The sequence below is a fragment of the Myxocyprinus asiaticus genome, chromosome 19 (genome assembly GCF_019703515.2).
Source record: "Myxocyprinus asiaticus isolate MX2 ecotype Aquarium Trade chromosome 19, UBuf_Myxa_2, whole genome shotgun sequence".
In the NCBI taxonomy this organism is placed as follows: Eukaryota; Metazoa; Chordata; class Actinopteri; order Cypriniformes; family Catostomidae; genus Myxocyprinus; species Myxocyprinus asiaticus.
This window is the reverse complement of record NC_059362.1, coordinates 43,986,302-44,009,546: the sequence shown is the minus strand read 5'-3', so window position 1 is coordinate 44,009,546 and position 23,245 is coordinate 43,986,302. Positions and strand designations below refer to the sequence as shown.

General features: G+C 35.5%; 2 protein-coding genes across 2 annotated transcripts in view; one reads left to right on the top strand and one right to left on the bottom strand.

Moving 5' to 3' along the window:
* The window catches only part of xrn2 (5'-3' exoribonuclease 2), a 40,460-nt gene extending 38,685 nt beyond the window's left edge, over positions 1 to 1,775 (top strand). The window contains exons 30-31 of the mRNA XM_051644287.1: positions 529 to 667; positions 1,104 to 1,775. Of these exons, the coding sequence (XP_051500247.1) occupies positions 529 to 667; positions 1,104 to 1,163 (199 nt within the window). The 3' untranslated portion in view covers positions 1,164 to 1,775. The remainder of the gene's footprint in view (positions 1 to 528; positions 668 to 1,103) is intronic.
* A 360-nt stretch (positions 1,776 to 2,135) lies between these two features.
* Positions 2,136 to 5,064, bottom strand: nkx2.4b (NK2 homeobox 4b). Its single transcript, XM_051644478.1, has 2 exons — positions 4,722 to 5,064; positions 2,136 to 3,035 (listed from the first exon to the last, which is right to left on the bottom strand). Exons 1-2 carry the CDS (start codon positions 5,062 to 5,064, stop codon positions 2,449 to 2,451), a joined length of 930 nt encoding a protein of 309 aa, XP_051500438.1. The 3' UTR covers positions 2,136 to 2,448.
* Positions 5,065 to 23,245: the final 18,181 nt, after the last annotated feature.

The window sequence follows — 23,245 nt, the reverse complement described above, 5'->3', positions numbered from 1 at the left end:
GAGTTAGTAGTACTCGAAGCCAAATTTTAAAGAAAGTAAATATGAGTTATGATTCCAAAATGTGACATTTCAAGTAATGTTTCATTAGGATCACGTAAATGCTTTTATTAATGACAATTTTAGGATTTAGAGAGTAACGGTAACTTAATTAAAACTAGTAAGAATAGTAAAAACTTAAGCTTAAGTTGAGTAAACTATTTTTTTTTTTACAATTTGAGATTAATATTACTATTTACAGTTTTGAGGGATGATGTAATGGTCAATTTTACATTTATACAAGTGTTTTTGGCCAGATATTTTTTCAATCTTCATATATTTGAAATGAATCCCCCAGTTTAACTAACCTGTTATTTGTTTAATTAAAAACAAGCATTTCATAACAGCTAACAAGTTGTCTCTTTATAAGTGAATGAGTTTGAGATCTCAGTTTGTGGACTTCATGAAACACTTGAAAGCAGACATGTCAGCTCTATTTGAGAGATGTTTTGTATTGCTTTTTTGTTTAATAGTTTGGTCTGATCTCCACAGGTTCCAACAGGGAGGTCATGGTTGGGATCGTTCCATGCAGTCTCAGGGCGCTGCATACCAGCAGAACCAGCAGAGGGGACAAGGAGGCTGGAGACCCCCTCACAATCAGCATGACAACCGTAGAGGTGGACAGCAGCAGGTCTGAGCACCTTGTAACAAATACATTTTTTTTTTTTATTCAGGGCTCAAGGCTGAACATAGGTTTATCCCCTTATTAATTGTCCTTGTAATTGGGTTTTTGACATGAAATACTTTTGGAAAGTTTACATTTCCTGTGGTGTGACATGCTAAACTCCATCTTAAACTACTTTAAACAGCATTTTGATCATCATTATTCCATGCACCTTTATGCGCTCAAATTATTTAAAACCACGTGGCATATTTGTACTTTTAAACATTTGATTTGTCACCACAGGACCATTTAAAATTAAATTATGGAAGCCAAAGAAATGGTGAAAAGTTACAGAACCTGTGATTATGCACTGTCCCTTATACATTTTAACCTAAACTCTTGATTAATATGCATCAGCTACTACTTTTGACCTCTGATCATCTAACCTCTTTTTGTCTTTTAGGGGTCTAATTCTGGACGGGGTTATCCCATACCTCCAAAAAACTACAGATGGACAGATTGAACTCTGACTTATTTGAAGGGGTTAAAAACGGCTTCTTTTTTTATTCAATGCAACTTTGTCTCTTTTTTGCGCTGTTGATTTGTAACTTTTTTTTCTTGTTTTACTGACTAAATGTTCTTATGTACTGATTTTTAAGAATATGCCTGTAAAACGAAATACACATGAGAGACGAGACCACTGAGCTTGATGTGTTTCTTGACTATGATGGTGTTATGTGTTGATTAATTCTCTGTTTTATAGTTGTTTTACTCTCATAGTTGAATCAGTGTTTTGTAGCGTTTTGTAATCTTTAACTGAATATTCATATCTGTCTTATTGTCAATTATAGATGCAGATCAACATTTTGAGAGACTATTAAAAATGAGATCAAACAGTGGAGTTGACTGGAATGTATGACAATGACTAACTATAGTAAATCGGGACAATTGTGGTGCATTTTCTATTTTTGGCATAATTAGAAAAATATATTTTGTTTAAATCAATTAAGGTATAATTGAGCAACTTACAAATTAAGGTCTCTTTTCACATACTTAAATTCTTTAAATACATTTAAATAATTCAAGAAACCTTGCAAGTGTCCTCAAATGTTTAATAAAATCTTAAATTAAATTATTCTGGTTGTAATATGGAATTTCATAAACGGTACAAATGTCTCAGTAATATCCAATGATATTTATTTTTTTTAAACAGATTTTTAATATGTTGTACATTTTCTGAACTCTTTTTTTATTATTTCGAATCGGAATTTGATGCACGTTTTTTTTTATTATTATTATTATATTTTGTATAAGCTTCGCAATTTACTACTTTGCTCTCTTTTGATTTGTTTTATTCGATACTGTTGTTTTAATGCTAATAATTAATAGATAAAAACCATTATTGATAATTAGTACTTTTTTGTTTTCTGTAACTTTTTGGAAACCAAAAACAGTTCAAGTGGTTTATTGTAAAATTCCAGTTGGATCTCATATATGCAGAAATTATTTTTTTTTACTTACAAAAGACTTAAAACACTTCTTTGTCCAGTGTTAGATATTTTAACAACATTTAATCTACAGCTTGATTTTTACAAAAGCAACAAAATCGATGTCGGATTAATCGCATCACACTAGTCTAGTCTTCATTACAGAGTCCACATCCGTCCTCAAATTGTCATTCAATAATGATTAAAGTCAGTCCATACAATTCACATGGGCTCAACACATTGCATCAGACGAGTGCTGTTTAAAATGATCTTTAAAAAAAGTCAAATATTGTTCCGTCTCATTTTTGACTCTCAGAAACATCACCATGTTCTGCCGTACAGCAGGTTTGAGTTCACCATACTGCTGGTGTATTCAATGAGCGCTGCGTCAGTTTGAGACAGGCTGTTCATGAGAGGTGGACTGGGTGACATTTCCTCCAAATCTTCAGCTGAAACTAAAGTCTCACTGCTCATCACATTCTGCACCTGCTGATGGACAGGTGTCTCTGTGTTGGAACCGTTCTGACACGGTTTACCGTCCTTAACGAGCACGGGCACGGCGACGCGCCTCGGCGACTGTTGCGCGCACATGTTTCCAGTGTCCCCTTGCTGCTGTGGGGACGCTTTATCCTTCGCTTGGCGTTTCATTTTATATCTGTGGTTCTGGAACCAGATCTTCACCTGGGTCGGCGTCAGGTGAATCATGCTGGCCAAATGTTCTCTCTCCGGTGCCGACAGATATTTCTGCTGTTTAAATCGTCGCTCCAGCTCGTAGACCTGCGCTTGAGAAAAGAGGACGCGCCGTTTCCTCCGTGGCGCAGCGTGTAAAGTTACCAGAGATTTAGTTGCATCCATTCCTGTTAGTGTTCCCATGTTCATGGCCGTCGATGGACCCATAAACCTGGAAACTTGAGAGAACAAGAACATTATTTATATTATTATATTAATTGATATTTTTGTAATTTAATGTTTTGTTCTTTTTTTAATTGTGGATATGTCACGTATGTGATTATGTGTACATAGTAGGGCTAATTGTCACACTTTATTTTGAATTCGAACGTCTGTAGGCACATTCCTTAAAGTCTTGGCCCAAAAATAAATAAATAAATAAATCTATTGAACATTCCCGCAATTAAAAAGTAACAATACATGAAATTACTATATATATATATATATATATATATATATATATATATATACACACACACACACACACACACACACGCATACAATGTTTTGAAACATTTGACTGAAATGTTTCTCATGATCTTAAAAATCTTTTGATCTGAAGGCGTATGCTTAAATGTTTGAAATTAGTTTTGTAGGCAAAAATATAATTGTGCCAACATATTAATTTATTTCATAAAAAAAAAAAAAAAAAAAATATGAAATTGAAATTGATGACTTGGACCAAATAATAAAGAAAAGCAGCCAATAAGTGCCCAACATAGATGGGAAGTCCTTCAATACTGTTTAAAAAGCATCCCAGGGTGATACCTCAAGAAGTTGGTTGAGAAAATGTCAAGAGTACATGTCTGCAAATTCTAGGCAAAGGGTGACTACTTTGAAGATGCTAAAATATAACACAGTTTTTGTTTAGTCACAACATAATTCCCATAGTTCCATTTATGTTATTCCATAGTTTTGATGACTTTACTATTATTCTAAAATGTGAAGAAAAATAATTATAATAAAGAATGTGTAATTATAATAAATATATTTTTTCTCTCTACAAAAAAATTATATATATATATATATATATATATATATATATATATATATATATATATATATATATATTATTATTATTATTATTATTATTATTATTATTGTTGTTATTATTATTATTATTTATTTTATTTTTTTTTTAGTAGCCAAAACTTTAAGGAATGTGTCTACACAGACTTTCTGAAATAAAGTGTGACAATCAGCCATGGTCTCCCCTAATTGTACATAATTACATGCATATAGAATACAAATAAGAGAAGAAATAAAAAGAAAATACAATGCCATATCTAATTTTTTTTTTTTTAAGATTTACGCATTTAAACTTCTTAAATTCCCATCAAATTGAATGGAGTCATCTATTATAAATCTTTATTTATTTATTTTTTTTTTTTACTTAAATATGTTCACTTTTAAGAATTACATTTTCTTTAAGTTTACACCATTTAATTTGATAGAAATTTGTTATAAAATTGAAATGCGTAAATCATAAAAAAAAAAAAAAAAGGAAGAAAAATAAAGAAATAGGCTTAAATATTTAATTTAGTGTACAGATTACTGGCGTGTACAGGCAGAAAGAGATATATTTAATCCAAATGTGCTATTATTATTATTATTATTATTATATGTAATCCGACAATTGATATTTCTAAATATCAATTATTTCTGATATCCTGAACTATCACATAGGAATTTCAAAAGAAGAACCAGACATAAATGTATTCTAAATTTCAAAAAGCATCAATAAAATGAACGCTTGTCATTTTGCAAAGCGATAATTGGAATTTTTCTTAACGAATGCAGGTAAAGGTGTTAATTTAGTTTTTACAAATATAATAATTTCTATGTTAAACACGGGTCGAACTTACTTGTTGGATATCTCGGCTCTGGGTTCGAGCCGTACCAGGCCGTCGCCGTTGCGCTGTTCCTCATGCTCTCCTGGTACGACGGCAGGTCTCCCATGGTGCCAATAGTCCCGTTGCAGTATCCTCCCATGGCGGTGTGTGAGAACTGAGAGTGGGGCATGTGATAGGTGTTATGGCTCATGCTGTGTTGTTGCAGGTTTGCCTGAGACATCTGAGTCTGTCTGTAGAGAGGAGACGCCAGGCTCGCTGTGCTCTCCATGGCTGCAAACTTCTTGAAGGTCTCCTCGATAGGGCTCAAAATATCGCTCACTGAGAAAGGTGTTGAATGTTTGGGGCTCAAGGACATGGTTCAGCCCGCAACTGAGTTTGCTGAAGCTGCCACAAGCCCGCGGATGTGCACGCAACCACCAGATGCCAAATGTCCACCGTGCGTAAGCAGGTCCAATTGCTCGTTCTTGAGAAAGAAGCGAGTCCTGGACGCTCTTATTTCTGTCTTATTCTTGTCTGACTGCAGGTTAACGACAAACACGAGGGGCGGAGCAATGCGGCAAACGAGCCACTGACATCCTAGCAGAGTAATTGTAGAAAATATACCCACGAAACAAAAGATAAGCAAAGAATGCCATCGGAACGCTTGCATTTATACATTTGTATCATTTTGAGCTTTAAAGTGGCATCAGGGGTTGTTGTTTTTTTGTTGTTTTTTTTTTTTACATTAATCTAAGCTTTCACATTATGATAAGTACGGAATTTCCTGCATGCTTCTCCAAACATCTGACATTTCTCTTTATGCACACGAGTGCACAGTTTAAGATTTAATGCATCAGAATCGGAAACTGAATATACACTGGAATGGTTTAACAATTTGGAGGCTACTCGTAATGGTAGTTTATGCTAAAATCAGAGGAATGCAACATGCATTTGGATGGAATTTACCACACTAAACCATGCATATGAACTATACTTTACTGTGCTCGACACTGAAACCGTGAACACTGAAGGAACGAATTTTTACCTAAATTATAAAGCCTAGATCATTGGTTTGTACAATAATTTGCTCAAGTATGAAACAAACATGAACATGGGGTCTATCGTTTTCACAGTTATGCGTTAATTGAACTTTGTGGATTTTGGTGATCATTTATAATAATTTAATTAGCATTTAAGCTTACAAAGTTTACAAACTCTACCTAAATGTGTTTTGTGTTAGTAAATTATTTTTTGCTGTAAGTTGTGATATCTGAAGTCCGACTCACGTGGCTGGAAATATCGAATATTTCAATATGCAAATCAAGGAACCCTCAACCCTGTAGAATATGAAGTCAGAGTGCATGGCCAAAAACCACAAAACACAGTGGTGAGTTTATGATTTGGTACATGGAATTTATGTTTTAAAAAGGCGCATTTTTTTAAATTATTATTAGCCTTGAAGATCAAAGGAGTCAAATGCACAGGTTTAAAATAAAAACTAACCAAAGAATATCCGATAATCACTAAATGTCTCTTTGTTTTATAGATGTAGCTATTAAGAAATTGTTCGGATTACTCTTCTGTCAAAAATGTAATAGTACTAATGAAAAAGCATTAATTATGTTACAATCAAATAATAATAAAAGAACGCAATAATTATGTTACAGAAGCCGACCGAACATGCTTGATTAGATTATACCTTCCCGCAAGTCAGAAGTTTGTTTATTCGAATTTATTCAATCGTTTAATATTCGACTCTTTTTGTTTTAGCTCGATAAGAAGCTATAGGCAGCTCTTAAGAATTACACAGACGTTTTTGTTATTCAAATTAGTGATCATGGAATAGGACTGAGCATTAACTAAACCTAAATAAAATAAATTACTGTTCCCTGATCACAAAAGACTTCAAATGTGCATTGTTTTTTATAAGTTTTAACACAGAGGTAAAAAAAAAAAATATAAGAACCTGCCACAAAACATGTCTATAATGTCACCACTACTGAACTAAAAGTCCTGAAACTGTGGCATTATTTCCGAAATACTGACAAAACTCGTTTTAAAAGGCTAGAGGAGCACATGATGTAGATAAATCAAAACATTTTAGATCATGTGAAAAAATGGAAACAAAATATTTCAATAGAAATAGAAATACGGCGGAAACAAACAACAAACCAACGCCTATTTATTACACACACACACACACACACACACACACACACACACACATATAATATTGTTTGTAATGTTGTTAGCATAAGTTAATTATAGTTATAATAGCTTATACTCAAATATTTTAGCCTATTTTTAAGATTTACTCCTTTTAATTTAATAACAAAATTCCATCAAACTTTATAATATAATAATACTTAGTTAAATTAATATAATTTTAGTTAAAGATTGCTCAATTTAATGTGATAGAAATGTATGAAATTAAAATGCGTACATTTTAAAATAATTATTTTAATTCAAATAAATCATATTTAATATTATTAAATATTTTGGGAGTGTAGAGTTATTCTCACTGTTATTATTTTGTTAAACATTATTTTGTTAATTACCATGTTTTTGTTGTACACCAAACACGTTTGTTCCATTAAGGCTAGAACGTTTGCTTCATTAAATCATAGAGCTGCTGTTTGATATTCGGGGCTTCGAGGTCCGAACCAGAAACGAGAAAACAAAGAGAATGTCTTTGTTTTATTTTTCTCCAAAGGTTTTGGATGAATCTCCAGGTGTACATGTGGCACTGTGGCGCTCTCGAGTACACATTCCAGCCTGTGATGAGGTGAAAGGTCCAACGCAAGTGACAGAGCACTTAAACAGCCTTTCTTCTGCTGTCTCCTGCAATTAATGTTATTGAAGGACTGAAATGATGCTAATAGTTTGGCAGAAAACATTTGGCAGCGTGGAAAGAGTATACCAGTTTTTAGTTTTGCCATTCCATAGCGGATAATGGAATAGCGTTTATGAAATGGTTAAAAAGATAATTTGGAGAATTCCCTGCAGTGATTTCAAATGAGGTAAGGTCTGAATGAATGATCATAAAATCATTAGCCTTTATAACAGTTTAAATGCCTCTTCTGTATTTCCATATGAGCTCCGTGAAAATATCCCTCCAAAAAAACTTGAGCTGTTAGTGTTATAAACTAACTCAGGAGCATTGACCCAATATTTGATTTTTAATGGCTGTTAAGAAAGAAAAAAGCTCCATTACAATATATGTTACGCCAACATCGATCCCAGTCTTATGAAAATTCGTATATATTTTATGAGTTGGCTATTTCGTATGATTTCGTACGAGTGTATATATTTGTACGATTTCATCATGTGCAAATGCCCGGATGTGTAATGTGGAAGTAAACCCGAGTTTCGCGCACAAGGCATTAAGGACATGCTTATTAATATTATACCCTTACCCAAACCCCTTCTCTAAACCTAACTGATCAGTAAAGTGTGTAAACATGACAGGAAGCTGTTGTGTGTGACAGAAGGAAGTAATTGTCGGGTATTAGATGGAAAAGATGTCCAGCGACGTCATTGGCTTCATACGAATTAGCCAAATTTAGAAAATTCGTATGAATTCTTACGATTTCGCCATGAGAGTGTGTAGCAAAATCACTCCATTTCATTTTCTAAAGGTAGTAGGCCTTATAAGTACAACATATAAGTAAATATGTGACATAAAATTCTCATCATTTAGTCAAAGATGGAGGCAACAGACAAAAACGCATTCTAAACAAAGATCTAAATACAATCGTTAATTTTTTTCTAGACTCATATTTTCTTTTATTTACCAAACATGATGGGGAAACAACACCATGTACCTATCCATCTATCTAATCATTTAATCGTTAAGAGATCTTAGTGGGGTTTCATTTTATTGTATGTAGAGCTTGAAGTAAATATATAACTGGGGATAAATTCCCTCAATTTAATTTAACAGTTGGTTGCAAAGTTATAATTTACAAGAGTACAGGTGTTGTAATTATAGATATACAGTTAGTAGGCTAATCTATGCTGGATTTGCAAATATTGCTGTCAACAGCAACAGAAAAAAGCACAAATCAAAGTGGTGACAAAGTTACAACCAGCAGGGATAACTTCATTGCACTTTGAAAATTCTAATTCATAAAATAGAGTATAATGATAAAGTTAAATGGAATGGAATTGTTACAACATGTTACAGTGAGTGTACGTTTTTGTAGCTAGTGTGTTTTCCCAGTTTATCTTCTCTGCCAATTGAAACTGAAAGTAATGTGCGAAGCTTAAAGGCTTTACGATGTCTAAAAAAATACAAACTACCCAGTTAATGAGTTTTAACATTTGCCACCGAAACAACATCATCACATCATCTGATAAGATTATCAAAAAACAAAAAAACAAAAACAAACAAAAAAAACAAACACCAAAACCTTTAGAACCAGAGCAAGCCAAACATCCATGTTTATGTTTAGAATCAATAAATAGAAATATTATATTTTTCCCTTATAAAAATCGTAAAAAAAACAAACAAAAACAAATTATACACAAAATACAAATTATGCAGAAAACATATTTATGTCTAAATCAAATAATAGCCTATACAATAACACGATTCTTCATTTATCATAGAAAATTATTCTATTAGAAATTAAAAGAAAACTACTCAAATAAAATATTAGAAATCAACATTTACTCAACTCTTACTGTACATTCAGGCTGAAAGACTACTGCCCTTCCAAACAGTAAATAAAAAGACGTTTTCCTGAATTATACTTTTAAAATATGTATTTTATTTATTTCTTTTTTTATTCATATTTATACGTATTGTTGCATGGATACAGACAATAATGGGCTTGCAGCGATTCATTCACAACATCTGAAGTCACAGCACGGGCTTTTAATTCAGTTTTATTTAATTTTTGATATTTGTGTGACTGATTTTGCAACGCTTTAGTATTTCTCTCACGTCGTTTGCTGTAACATATGAGTGATCAATAATAATCAATTGCATTCGTTAAAGGTAAAATGAGTCTGGTTGTTGCCCGATTCATAAATTCACGGGGATAAAAACGCACGTGAAATATAGAAATTCTTTACGACAGGACACAAACTGATGAAATACTGAAATGCATAACAGGATAAAAACATTCTAGTCCGATTTCTTTAAACACAATAATAACTGCATGAGTTAGAAATGACTTTAACTGAAAAAGCAATCACTAAAATTACTATATAAACTAGTTTGTTACCCCAATCATGATGGAGAGAAGCGGCGCTAAACCGACTTGGAGTAAAAGCGTTGAATCTTAAATTAATCTTGACGTTTTGTAAACTAGTGTCTGTAAATTTACTTAGTCTGCTGGTGGATTGCAGTCCTCCACAAATAACAGCAACATCTTTATCTTTTCGTCAATCTTTTCACATTTAAAACCCTTGAATTGACCTTTTTTTTCGTTGACTTCAGTCCAAATATGTCCACTACAAAACGAAGAGATTTTAGGCCATGTTCTCGTGTTGAATTCACATCTGACCTCTAATCTCCTCCCCTCCTCCAACTCTTCAGCTGAGCTTTCCGTCGGTCCTTTCTCACATACCTACCCACCTATTCTCCCTCTTTGTCCTTCCTCTTCCCCCTTTACCTACACTCTCTCTCCCTCTCGGGTTTAAATGAGAAGAGCAGTAGGCCTGGGCCAGGCAGCTGAGCTCCTCCAGCATCTGAAGAGGCGAGACCCACTCGGCCTACATTAAAGACACAGTTCAGACCACCTGGCAACCCCAAAGCTAACCTATTTAAACCAGTCCGCTAGCTGACCAGACCAGATCAATTTAATTTTCTCCTTATGCATTTATATTTTATTCTTCCTTTATCGAGATTTATTTTCTGAAGCTGTGAACGTTTGTGTATATATCTTCTGAAAAAAGCTAATTGTACTGTGACATATACTGTAAGTGAAGTTTTACTTAGATATATAGACAGATATATATATATAGACAAATAGACAGACAGACAGACAGAAAAATAGATAGATAGACACACAGAAGGACAGACAGACATACACACAGACACACACAGACAGACAGACAGATAGAAAGACAGAAAGATAGATAGATAGATAGACTGAAGGACAGACAGATAGATAGATAGACAGACAGACAGATAGACCGATAGACAGACAGACAGACAGACAGACAGAAAGATAGATAGATAGATAGATAGATAGACTGAAGGACAGACAGATAGATAGATAGACAGACAGACTGAAGGACAGATAGATAGATAGATAGATAGATAGATAGATAGATAGATAGATAGATAGATAGACAGACAGACTGAAGGACAGGTAGATAGATAGATAGATAGATAGATAGATAGATAGATAGATAGATAGATAGATAGACAGACAGACTGAAGGACAGACAGACAGACAAAAGGACAGATAGACAGACAGACAGACAGAAAGACTGACAGATGGACAGACAGACTGAAGGACAGATAGATAGACAGACAGACAGACAGATAGATAGATAGACACACACAGAGACAGACAGTCAGACAGACAGACAGACTGAAGGATAGATAAATAGATAGACAGAAGGACAGACAGATAGACAGACAGATAGATAGATAGATAGATAGATAGATAGATAGACAGACAGACAGACAGACAGACAGAGACAGAAAGAAGGATAGATAGATAGACAGACAGACAGATAGACCAATAGACAGACAGAAAGAAGGATAGATAGACAGACAGACAGAAAGACAGAAGGACAGACAGATAGATAGATAGATAGACAGACAGACAGACAGACAGACAGACAGACAGACAGAAAGAAGGATAGATAGATAGATAGATAGATAGACAGACAGACAGACAGATAGACCGATAGACAGACAGACAGACAGAAGGACAGATAGATAGATCGACAGACAGACAGACAGACAGACCGATAGATAGACAGACGGACAGACTGACTGAAGGACAGATAGATAGACAGACAGATAGATAGACACACACAGAGACAGACAGACAGACAGAAAGACAGATAGACCGATAGACAGACAGAAGGACAGATAGATAGATCAACAGACAGACAGACAGACAGACCGATAGATAGACAGACGGACAGACTGACTGAAGGACAGATAGATAGACAGACAGATAGATAGACACACACAGAGACAGACAGACAGACAGATAGATAGATAGACAGACACACACACACACACACACACACACACACAGACAGACAGAAGGATAGATAGATAGATAGATAGATAGATAGATAGATAGATAGATAATGTGTTAATGTGAAAATTAGACCTTTGTAGTTTTTCATTTTGGGCCTTGTATTATAGGTAACATTTGTTTTTATATTTAAAATAAATATAAAGTTAATACATAAACATTCAATACATAATAATAAAAAATAAAATAAGGTTTATTACTTTCCACATTAAGTCAGTGTATATATTGAGATTTTACTCTGCATATGGTCATATTTTAAGTTTAGGCCGATCACTGTAAAAAGTGATAACCTGCTATTGTTACCTTGAGGAGCTGATCTAACCTTTAACAACTGGTTTTGTTGGTAACCTTATATTTTCAAGTTTCATATGTTTTTAGTGATGTTAAATCATATATTTGACTTGGATAAAACCAGTTGATTTAAATGTTACAGCATAAAGCACTTTTTTCAGTGTACATGCATCTTTGTCAACGATTCATTGGACAAAGTGACGTCTGTTCCTTCCCTAAAGTTTGCTGAAGTAAGCAGATGTTTTGTGTAGATGTTTGTCCATAGAAGAGCCCTTGAGAAAGCTTAGTGCATTCAGGTATGTCCACACACAACTAAATTACAAGTTTGTTTTTCGTGGAGACGTTCAAGGTCAGCAAACACAATCATATGGCTTGGAAAAGGAAAGTTCTGGATCAGCAAAATTACAACATCTCACCCACCATTCCTTCAAAACATATAACTCAGAAAACCAGCCAAAAAAACTTCATGAGAGATCTTATCGGGGTCATGTACTATAGATATAGAAGAAAATCTATACATTAATATTATAGGCTATGATTAAACAGCAAACAGGACTAGTTTGGTTCTCGTAGAAGATAGTATTCCACACCTGAACAGATTTCTTCACGAGGGAAAATGAAAGTGATTCTAGTGTTGCAAATCACACGTTTGCATTTGTTCATTAGTAGGAATCTTCAGTGTGCAGTTTGGATTGATGGTTTACTATTTATGTTTTGCTATGTCGCCACCTGCAGGCCAAAGAACAGTGCATGTTAATATTCAACACCATTTTACAATCAAAACAGCTTTATAAGTTTGATAAATTGTTAGCCTAAAATATATCTATTTTGGCAAGAAAAAAAAATATTTATTTTTTAAATTTACAAATTTACAAGGCTACAAGAGGACAACTTTGATCTTTAGTAGGCTGATGGCATACCAACAGCTAGACAAATCCGTCCACCTCTCCATCACCAGTGACCTCATATTTATAACCATTGATTGAAATGATCTACCGACAAATGCAGCTGAAAATTAACCCTAATTGCGAGTAACGCTGTCAACTCACTAGCCCAGTATTTTCCGTCGGATGTTTTAGAATCAGCTAACTAACGATTACAGCTCCGTGAACTAATCACTCTTTTGAGTCGGTTCTTTTTAATGAAGTATTAGCCAAACAGGTTAGCTTTGGTGTAACTCATTTAACGCATAATTTGGACAGCTCACTGAATTTGGAGCTGTTTTCAATTGGTAAAACAGTCATGGGATACTAGAACACAGAGAACAGAACAAACAGAGCGCTAGGTGGAATATTTACCTATAATCCATTGAAACAAATGCAGCAAATTTATCCATCCTATCTTCTGCCAACGATGAAGGTCTTTAACCCTGTGCGTCAATTAAAAAAATTTCCTTAGAGGACAAAAATGTCAAAAAACTGCCATAATAATATTATATATTATTATATTTTCCACTTTCAGTGAGTACATTTTTTTAACCAACATCCGTCCTGATCATAACTACCAAATATTCATTCATTTTCAGGATTTTAACTTTGTAAATGGCAGTTTGTTTATATAATGCCACTGTTGTTGTTTTTTTTATAAAAAAAAAATAAAAAAAAAAAAACACACAAAAAAAAATGAATTATATTCCATATACTAAATGCTAAGGGGAATTTTTTAATTTTTTAATTTATTTTTTGGTATTATCACAGTCTGGGATATGTCAGTGATTAGCAACAACATTATTATTTTGGGTGCAGTGTCAGATAAAAAAAATAAAATAAAAAAATAAAAACTCACACTCAGGACCTTAGAGGACAAATTGTCCGTGTCAAAAAACTGCCATAAAAATATTATATATTAATATTATATTCCACTTTCACTGACTTAGATTTTTTAACCAACATCAGTCCTGATCATAACTACCAAATATTAATTAATTTTCAGGATTTTAACACTTTAAATGGCAGTTTGTTTACATAATGTTTTTTTTACACACACACGCACACACACACACACACACACACACACACACACTTCTCAATACACACATACAGAACACACACTCTGACATCCATACCAACACACCCACACAATTTTAGCTGCATTGTTTATCCAATTGGCCTGCAGTGCTCTATAATACAGTAAACAGAAAATAGGGAAAAAGCATGTATTTGCTCCATAGGCTAAACATGAGAGAAATGGCGCCATCTGGTGGAATATATATATATATATATATATATATATATATATATATATATATATATATATATATTTTTTTTTTTTTTTTTTTTTTTTTTTTTTTGAAGCCAGGGCTCTGCAATGAAAGCATAATATCGTAGAATTCATGATTTGATGCTTTAATGGCACTGAGATCAAATATTGCAGTTTTAATGGATTTCAATGGGGACATTTTTGTCCTGAAGGACCTGAGTGTAACTATTTTGTGTACACAGTGTATAATAGATATATTATAGGAACTGAGGTTGAAATATAAAAATTCCCCCAAAAATATACACCTTTGGCAAGATTTATGCCGTTGGCATTAACACAGCCAAAATGATTGAAAAGAAAAAAATATAATAAAAGAAAAAAGACAAAAATGTCCCGAAAGTCAGACAAGGGATAATAATTTCAACACCTGCATGTGCAGCGTTTGAACGACTAAAGGTAAAGACATCTTCTGAGCAAAAGAGTATCAAAACACAGGCAGTACACAAACGTTGGACATATTCCATGGTATTCTTCTAAGTAGGGCCTACCTGTAATTACTATCACAAATAGACTTAGGCTACAGTCAATTGTTGTTTAAAGTGTTTTAGATTATTCCATTGCTGAAACATTGAACAACATATTTCTAAGACATTTCAGTTGACAAAAAACACAAGCTGTGTAAAATTAGATGTATGCCTTTAAAGAAACTGTTAGTCTATCCTTCACAGCCTCATTTTCATTAAAGTGAAATAATCAAATATGGCGCTACTGTGAATAAGGTCTGTAACAGGCATGTGACATTTAAATAATGGATCCCTCTTTGAACCCGTTTTGAGGTTGCAATTTCTTTTTTGCTTTGGGTTGTACATCTTTCTTTTGAAAGCCTACAGATTCTTTTCGCAATTAAAAAATAGGAGGAAATGTAGGAGGCAAATCCTACATTCAGTAAAACAGTATGCAGGCCTGGTTTGTGGAGACAATTAAAGGATTGAAGCTCAAATTTCACCATGACAAACTTCAGTTAATGCTGCTCTGAGGACCTAATTTTAATACAAAGCTGCCACCACGTGGTCAGTAGAGAGAGAATGCTTTGTTTGCGCATGTGTGCATGTCCTATATAGGCTATTGCACTTAATGGCCAATTCACACTTAATGGTTTTATTGGGTCAGTGTGTTCACCCTGTTGGTGTTTGTTGGGGCAGTTTGACTATAACAGTTCCTCAACATTCTAAATCCAACCACCAACTTTGGTGTGGTGAGTTTCATGGAGTTTTTTGGGGCAGTGTGTATGGGCCTTTACTGAAAATTGACCTATACTATACAATACAACCCTCAAAAACAAACAAACAAAAAAGTAACTTTTCAGTGACTTCAGTTTCTTGCGTAATCATTATATTACAGATATGGTGAAATAAAACCAAATAGCTGATTTCTTTGTCAAACTCTGCGAAAACGTCCCACAAGCGTATTAACAATACATTTTAAGAAATGTTATCAAAGTGGACCAGTGTCTTCATTGTCATTATCATCACTCAGCAGCAATAGTAGTAGGCTATTATTTCTTGAATGATAAGAACGACCTTTAAGAGACTTAAAAATATCTTGTCCCAAACAAACTTAGCCCATTTATAATCCACAACGCAATACCGAGGATGTACACTTTGGTTATTTACAAAATATTTAAAAAAAATTCAGACTGTTTCTTTCTTCTGATCTAACTTCTATACTACTCAGCTACTATTAAAGTATTGCATTACAATACTGTGGATATTGTTGGCTTTTGTATGACAAATTGCTTATCGTCATTTGTAAGTCGCTTTGGATAAAAGCGTCTGCTAAACAAGGGCGTAGCAGTCATTTTAAAAGGGGGTGGGGGGTCTAGCTGTCAGTAGGTGGCTGGTAATTTGCTAGTTTTTAATACTTTTTGTGTCATAAACCGGTGAGATTCTATACACCCTGTTCCATAACTGTTCTATGAAGACAATATGTCAAAGAATTCAAAATCCTCGGACTCTGGAGACATTAAAAGACACTTTCGTGCTCAAGCTGATACCCCAGACAGGGCTGCAGACCAGGGATTTAGTTTGGATGGTGCGGCGGGAGAGATTCAGTGTCAACTGTCGAGCATGTCGACAATGCTTGCGAAGGTCGTTGCTGACTTGGAGAATCTTGCTGTAATACGTTGATCGATCACTACCATGGAGACAAAATTCACTGAGATGGTTACAAGAGTGTCGGATGTTGAGAAACGGATCCATTATCTGAAGTCATCGGAGAGGGAATTAGCTGCTAATCCACTAGCGACCAAGATAGACTTGGAGCGTGTTTGGGAAAAGTCGGAAGACTTAGAGAATTGTAGCTGGCGAAACAACGTCCGAATTGTTGGAATTCCTGAGAACGAAAAAGGCCGAGATATGGTGAAATTCCTAGATGAGCTCTTCCCGAGTCTGCTTGACATAACAGGCCATAAGCTGGAAATCCAGCGAGCTCACAGAGTTCCGGCTCGGAGATCCGCTGAGGGAGACAGGCCCCAATCAATTCTGGCCAAATTTCTGAGATCATCCGATAAAGATCTTTTGTTATGTGAGGTGAGGAGTGAGGCAAGGCTTTCTTGGAAGAACCACAGCATTTTCTTGTTCCCAGACTTTGTGAATTCGACAAGAGAGAAACTTGATCGATTCAAGTGATGCAAGAAACTCTTACATCAACGGAAGTTCCCTTTTCGCTTTTGCACTGATGTTCCCGGCCAAATTGAGAATAGATACTAAGGATGGCTGCAAAATATTTACATGCCCATAGCAAGGTTTGTCCTTCATAAAGTCAATAAAGTCAATGGAATGAGTTATTGTGAGTCATAAAGTTATTGTGTGATACTGTCTATGCAACCGAGTGGACCGTGCTCTCTGAACATTCACTTGACCATCTGAGGAACTGAGCGCCTTCTTTGATTCTTTTTGAGCTGGTTATGCCTAGTGGATGGAGTATGTTTTGTGGTGTAACACTCCTTCGGGACAGTTTGTGAATGAATCTGCATGTTCTTTGTGCTTCTGCCTTCTATTGGTTGGAGCTTGTTCTGTGGAATATTTCTTGCAAAACATTGGAGTGATTAGGGCATTTTTTGCACTCATGTAACAGCCGAGTGGGCCTGACTCACTGAACATTCAATTGACTGTCCGAAGAAACTGGGCGCCTTTTTTGTTTCTTTTTGTACTGGTTCCGCCTAGTGGCTGGAGATTGTTTTGTGGAGGAACACACCTTCGGAACAGTTATGTGGATGAATCTACACATCTTTGTGTTTATCCCATCTATTAGCTGGAGTTTGTTTTATAGATTATTTTCTGTTGTATAATTCTGTCTCACAAAATTTGTTCAGAAGAACCGGACTTGAGCAATCCGATGGCAGAGTTGTCATGGGGGCTCTTGTAGGCATACATGGACTGTTTGAGTTTAGAGGGATGGGGTTAATGCACACGTTTTTCTTTTTTCTGTTTGTTTGTTTCGGGGGGAAATTCAGGGTTTGATTGCTGCACTAATGTTGGAAGGTTGTCTTTATAATTGTATTTTTGACACAATCTATTTTTTCTAATATGTCAAAATGTTAATATGAGTGGATTGTCTCTCTCCACGTGGAATGTGAATGGGTTCATAAAAAGAAGGAAGGTTATTTCTTTTCTTAAATGTAAGAAATATGATATTGTGTTTCTTCAAGAAATGCATCTTTCCCTGCAGGAAGCTGAAAAATCTGGGAAGATATGGTGTGAACATGTTTTCTTTAGTGCTGGCTCAAGTAAGAGCAGGGGAGTCATTACATTGATAAGTAAACATCTACAGTTCAAATGTCTCAAACAGATTAATGATAAATTAGAAAGAGTCATTGTTGTTTTAGCAGAAATTCAAGGGCAAAGGTTGATTTTGGCTAATATTTATGCACCTAACCTTGATTATCAGGGCTTTTTTATAGATCTTGAAGGGATGTTGCAAGCCGCTGGCACCCCTCATGATATGAAACTGGGAGGAGACTTTAATCTTTTGATGGACTCGATCATAGTGAAGCAAAAGTGTGCAAGCCCCCTAGAGCAACATTGACACTTCTCAGGATGTATAAAAATCTTGGTGTTACAGATATTTGGAGACTTTTGAACCCATCTGGTAGGGACTATACATTTTTTTTCATCAGTCCATAAGATTTATTCTAGAATAGAAGTCCCTCATTTCATCTGTTGTTGATTGCTCAGTTGGAAACATCTTAGTCTCAGATCACACCCTGGTGAGTTTAGAGGTTTTGTCACATACGGAGAAAAATAAATCATATAGTTGCCGCTTTAATGTATCCCTTTTGCACAAATCTGAATTCCAACAAATGCTGAAGGCTGAAATTAATGTTTATATGGAAACCAACAGGTCCTCAATATCCTCTGTGGGCGTGGCTTGGGAGGCACTTAAGGCAGTTCTTAGGGGTCGGATCATACAATATGCATCATTCACCCAAAAATCCAAAGCATGAGAACTCATGGAACTGGAAGGGAATATTAAAGATGCCAAGGCAGAGCTGAAGTGCCAAATGTCTTCTGATGGCCTCAGAGAATTTACCGTATTGAAATACAGATATAATACTATTTTGTCACAGAAGGTAGAGTTTTGGTTATTCAGGGCAAGACACTCATACTTTGAGTCGGGGGACAAGGTAGGGAAGCTTTTGGCTAGATATATAAAGCAGAGAGAGTCTTTCTCTACCATTCCCTCAGTGAAATCTGCTGGTGGTGAAAAATGTACCTTGGCCATTGATATTAATAATGCTTTTAAAGAATTCTATCTTGATCTCAATAGCTCTACATCTTCGTCTACTGATGAAGATATTAGAAATTTTGTGGAACCATTTGAACTTCCTAAACTGACGACTGAGCAAAAAAAATTCTCTTGATTCTGAGATAACCTTGGAAGAGCTTGGCGAGGTAATTAAGGCCTTGCCTACAGGCAAGGCTCTGGGGCCAGATGGCTTTGCCGCTGAATTTTTTAGATCTTATGCTACAGAACTGGCTCCACTTTTGTTAGAAGTTTACACAGAAGCATTAAAGAATGGAAAGCTTCCGCCAACCAAGACACAAGCCCGGATCAGTCTGATTCTTAAAAGGGACAAAGATCCAAGCGAGTGTAAGAGTTACCATCCAATTTCCCTGATCCAGCTAGACGTAAAAATATTGTCAAAAGTTTTGGCTAACCGATTAAGTAAAGTTATGACATCTCTTATACATATAGATCTGGTGGGGTTTATTCGGGGCAGCAGCTTTTCTGATAGCATCAGGCATCTGATCAATATCACGTGGTCAGTGGCGAATGATCAGACTCCGGTCGCTGCCATCTCACTTGATGTTGAAAAGGCATTTGATATGGTAGAATGGGATTTTTTTAAAGATTTTGGAAATATACGGGTTCGGGAACACTTTTATTGGATGGATTAAGTTACTTTATAGACACCCGGTAGCGGTGGTACAAACAAATGGATTAATTTCAGATTATTTTATTCTGGACAGGGGCACCCGACAGGGTTGCCCTCTTTCCCCATTATTGTTCTGTCTTGCCCTGGAACTATAGCAGCCGCGATAAGAGAGGAGGATGATTTTCCAGGGGTGATGGCGGGAGGTGTGGCGCATAAGCTTCTGCTTTACGCAGATTATATTTTATTATTTGTCTCTGAGCCTACTAGATCTATGCCTTGCCTCCACAGAATTATTAATTCCTTTTCCAAGTTCTCAGGATACAAAGTCTAAATCCGAAACTTTGGCTTTTACAGTGTACTGTCCAGTAACGGCCTTCCAGCCAGGCGCCTTCCAGTGGCCTAAACAGGGCATTAAGTATTTGAGTATTTTATTCCTAGCAAATTTGTGTGATTTAGTTAGAGTTCATTTTGACCCTTTAATAAAAAGGTTTTCGAGCGATGTGGGTGGGTGGGCTTTATTACATTTATCAATGATTGGGTAGGTTAATGTTATTAAAATGAATTGTATTCCAAAATTTAACTACCTGCTACAGTCTCTCCATATAGATGTCCCCCTCTCTTATTTCAAGCAGTTTGATAGCATAGCGAAGTCCTTCATTTGGAATGGTAATCGTGTTCTGAGGAATGTTCGGAGGGAAAGGTTTAAGTTCTTCATATAATTCATAAAATTTCATTCCGTATTTTCTGTCATGTTTATTTAATTTGTCACTGGAATCAATAAAAATAGTTAATAACAAAAAAAGAACCCGGAATCGTTAAGAGAAATCGGAACCGGAATCGTTAAATTCCTTATGATTCCTATCCCCATGTTACAGTGAATTTAGTCAAGTTTTGCATTTGTTAAATGTCTGCACACGTTCATGCAAGAACTTGCGTTGTTTTTAGTGCTAAACAGTGCAAGTTCACGCTTAAAAAACGCAAGCCACTCTGAATGAGCTTTTCTCATAGCGCTCATGAATGCGCAACATTAGGATTTTCAATGAAAAATGGCTTAAATTTCAGGTTGTTTTTCATCAAAACCTATTGTAGGCCTTCAGAAGACATGAAATATAACACATCACATGGACTACTTTTATGATACTTTTAGGTCTTTTTTTAAGCTTTAAAATAAGGCACTTTCCTCTGCCGTTGTATTGAAAATATCTCCTTTTGTGTTCTGAATTAGAAAGAAAGTCATACAGGTTTGAAATGACATGCGGGTGAGTATATGATGACAGAATTACAATTTTTGGATGAACTATGCCTTTAACAACCACATATGACACATTATGACATTGATATTTGCAATAGAGAACACATCTTCAGTGATAAACTGAATCCTACAGTAATCATATGCATTTCCTGGCATCTTACAGGAAGCTGCAATATAAACCTCCTCCAGTTGAACCTCCTGTAATGTTTCGAGTGGTGGAGTTACCACAGAAGCCCCACTTATGTAAAGTCCAGTCCCTCAATAAAGAGGACGCTAACTCAGAGGTCACCGTAAACTATCAGACGGGGCTGAAGAACTTGCGAGGATACGCACTGCTTTGATTTCCTGAGAACAAAGGAAATTCTCGGGTATCAGGTGTACCCTACCTGCCGAAACACCTCCGGTGTCCTTGGTTTCTCCATTACTGTTGAGACTCAGGCAACCAGGTTCAGGTCTGACTTTGTAGAAGGTAAAATCGAACAATTTCTAGTCAGCTTTGGGGAGATGATGACCAACCTATCAGACAAGGCTTTTCAAACTCAAGTGACTGCTCTGATCAAGCAAAAAGTACATGAGGACACTCAACTTGGGGATGAAATGGAAAGGAACTGGATTGAAGACGTCACTCAGGAATATGTCTTTGAGAGACTCTATAAAAAATTTAAGTACTGAAAACTTTCACCAAAAACTAACTGGTGTCTTTTTTCATGGAGCACAGAAATGCAAGCAGTGGGAAACTAAGTATACATGTGGTCAGATTTGGAGTGGAGGAGAAAGAAACTCATGGAGATGATCAGACTTCGAGTTCCTCATCAGCCACAGAGGCCCAGGATGGAGGAATGAAGAATTCTTCATATGGGAATGTGTCCGAGGTGACTTTTCTCCCTGTCTCACCCATCCTTGCCAAAGCCACCATGATAACAGACATCTGGGCGTTCACGTCTTCCCTCACCCCCTACCACAAAATCCTCGAATAAGACTGAAGTGCACTCAGAGTGACCTGCTCCCAACAGCCATGGCTACCTCAGTCCAACAATATTGGGAAAACTGTTTTGGGTGGTTATTTGTCTCAGTCATAAATGATAATGTTAAGAAAGGACAAGTTGGTTTTACTTTTAATCTATGAACTCTGTCACTTGAGCAATATTAGACGAAAATCTATATGTATAGGATGATACATATTTAACGTAGATCTAGTAATCTGCTTAAATTGGCAAAAACAACCGATCACACTATTACCTCACAAAAATAATGTAAAAAGCATAACTTAATGAAGACTCAGGCACTGACATAAACTCCACTTACAATGTGTGCTTAAAAGAAGGATTGTCCTTTGTTTTTGTTTTCTGCAGTGCATTTCACATAATGCTGCCAATCAAGAACGATATACCGATAAATAACTCTCACTTGTGTGCTCCTCATCTCTAGATTATTCATTTAGATCAACATCAATGCCGATAAAAAACATGGATAAATGAGCATTTTTGAAAGCAACTTTGTAGAAATGAATGGAGCCGTGTTGATTAGACTGTCTGACTGATAGCCTATTACGTAAGGGTTGTTTCGGCTCATGAAACTCACCTGTGATTGGCTGGATGGTCACTCAATCAGCCCAAAGTAACAAAATGCAAAGAATACTGTATACATATCCACCATTTGGACTTGGTATGGGTTTAGCTTGGAAAAGTGCGGGGGACAAAAATGACCTTTTTAAAGAGTGCGGGGGACATGTCCCCCACGTGCCCAGGGCTGCTACGCCCTTGCTGCTAAATGACTAAATGTTGGCTAAATGTAGCTAATACACATCTTTTAATAACTATTTGGAAAGAAAGTTATCTTTTGTCGATTTCTCTTTAAGAAAACTACACATCCAAACAAAGCTTTAATTTTTATTCTTCTTTTCTTTTTTATCTTGCAGAGTACAATCCACACAAAACAATCCAGTAATTCCGCTTGTGCGCTGTTAAAAAGAAAAATATTGATTAAATGTTAGCCGGAATAATTTCAGTATACAATTAAAATAAAAAAGAAAACCACTGAAATGCTTAGAAACAATTTTGAAATAATTTCTTAAAGGAGCAATATGTAACATTGACATCAAGCGTTTGAAATTGGTACTGCAGTCCAAATTCAAAATATTGGAGAG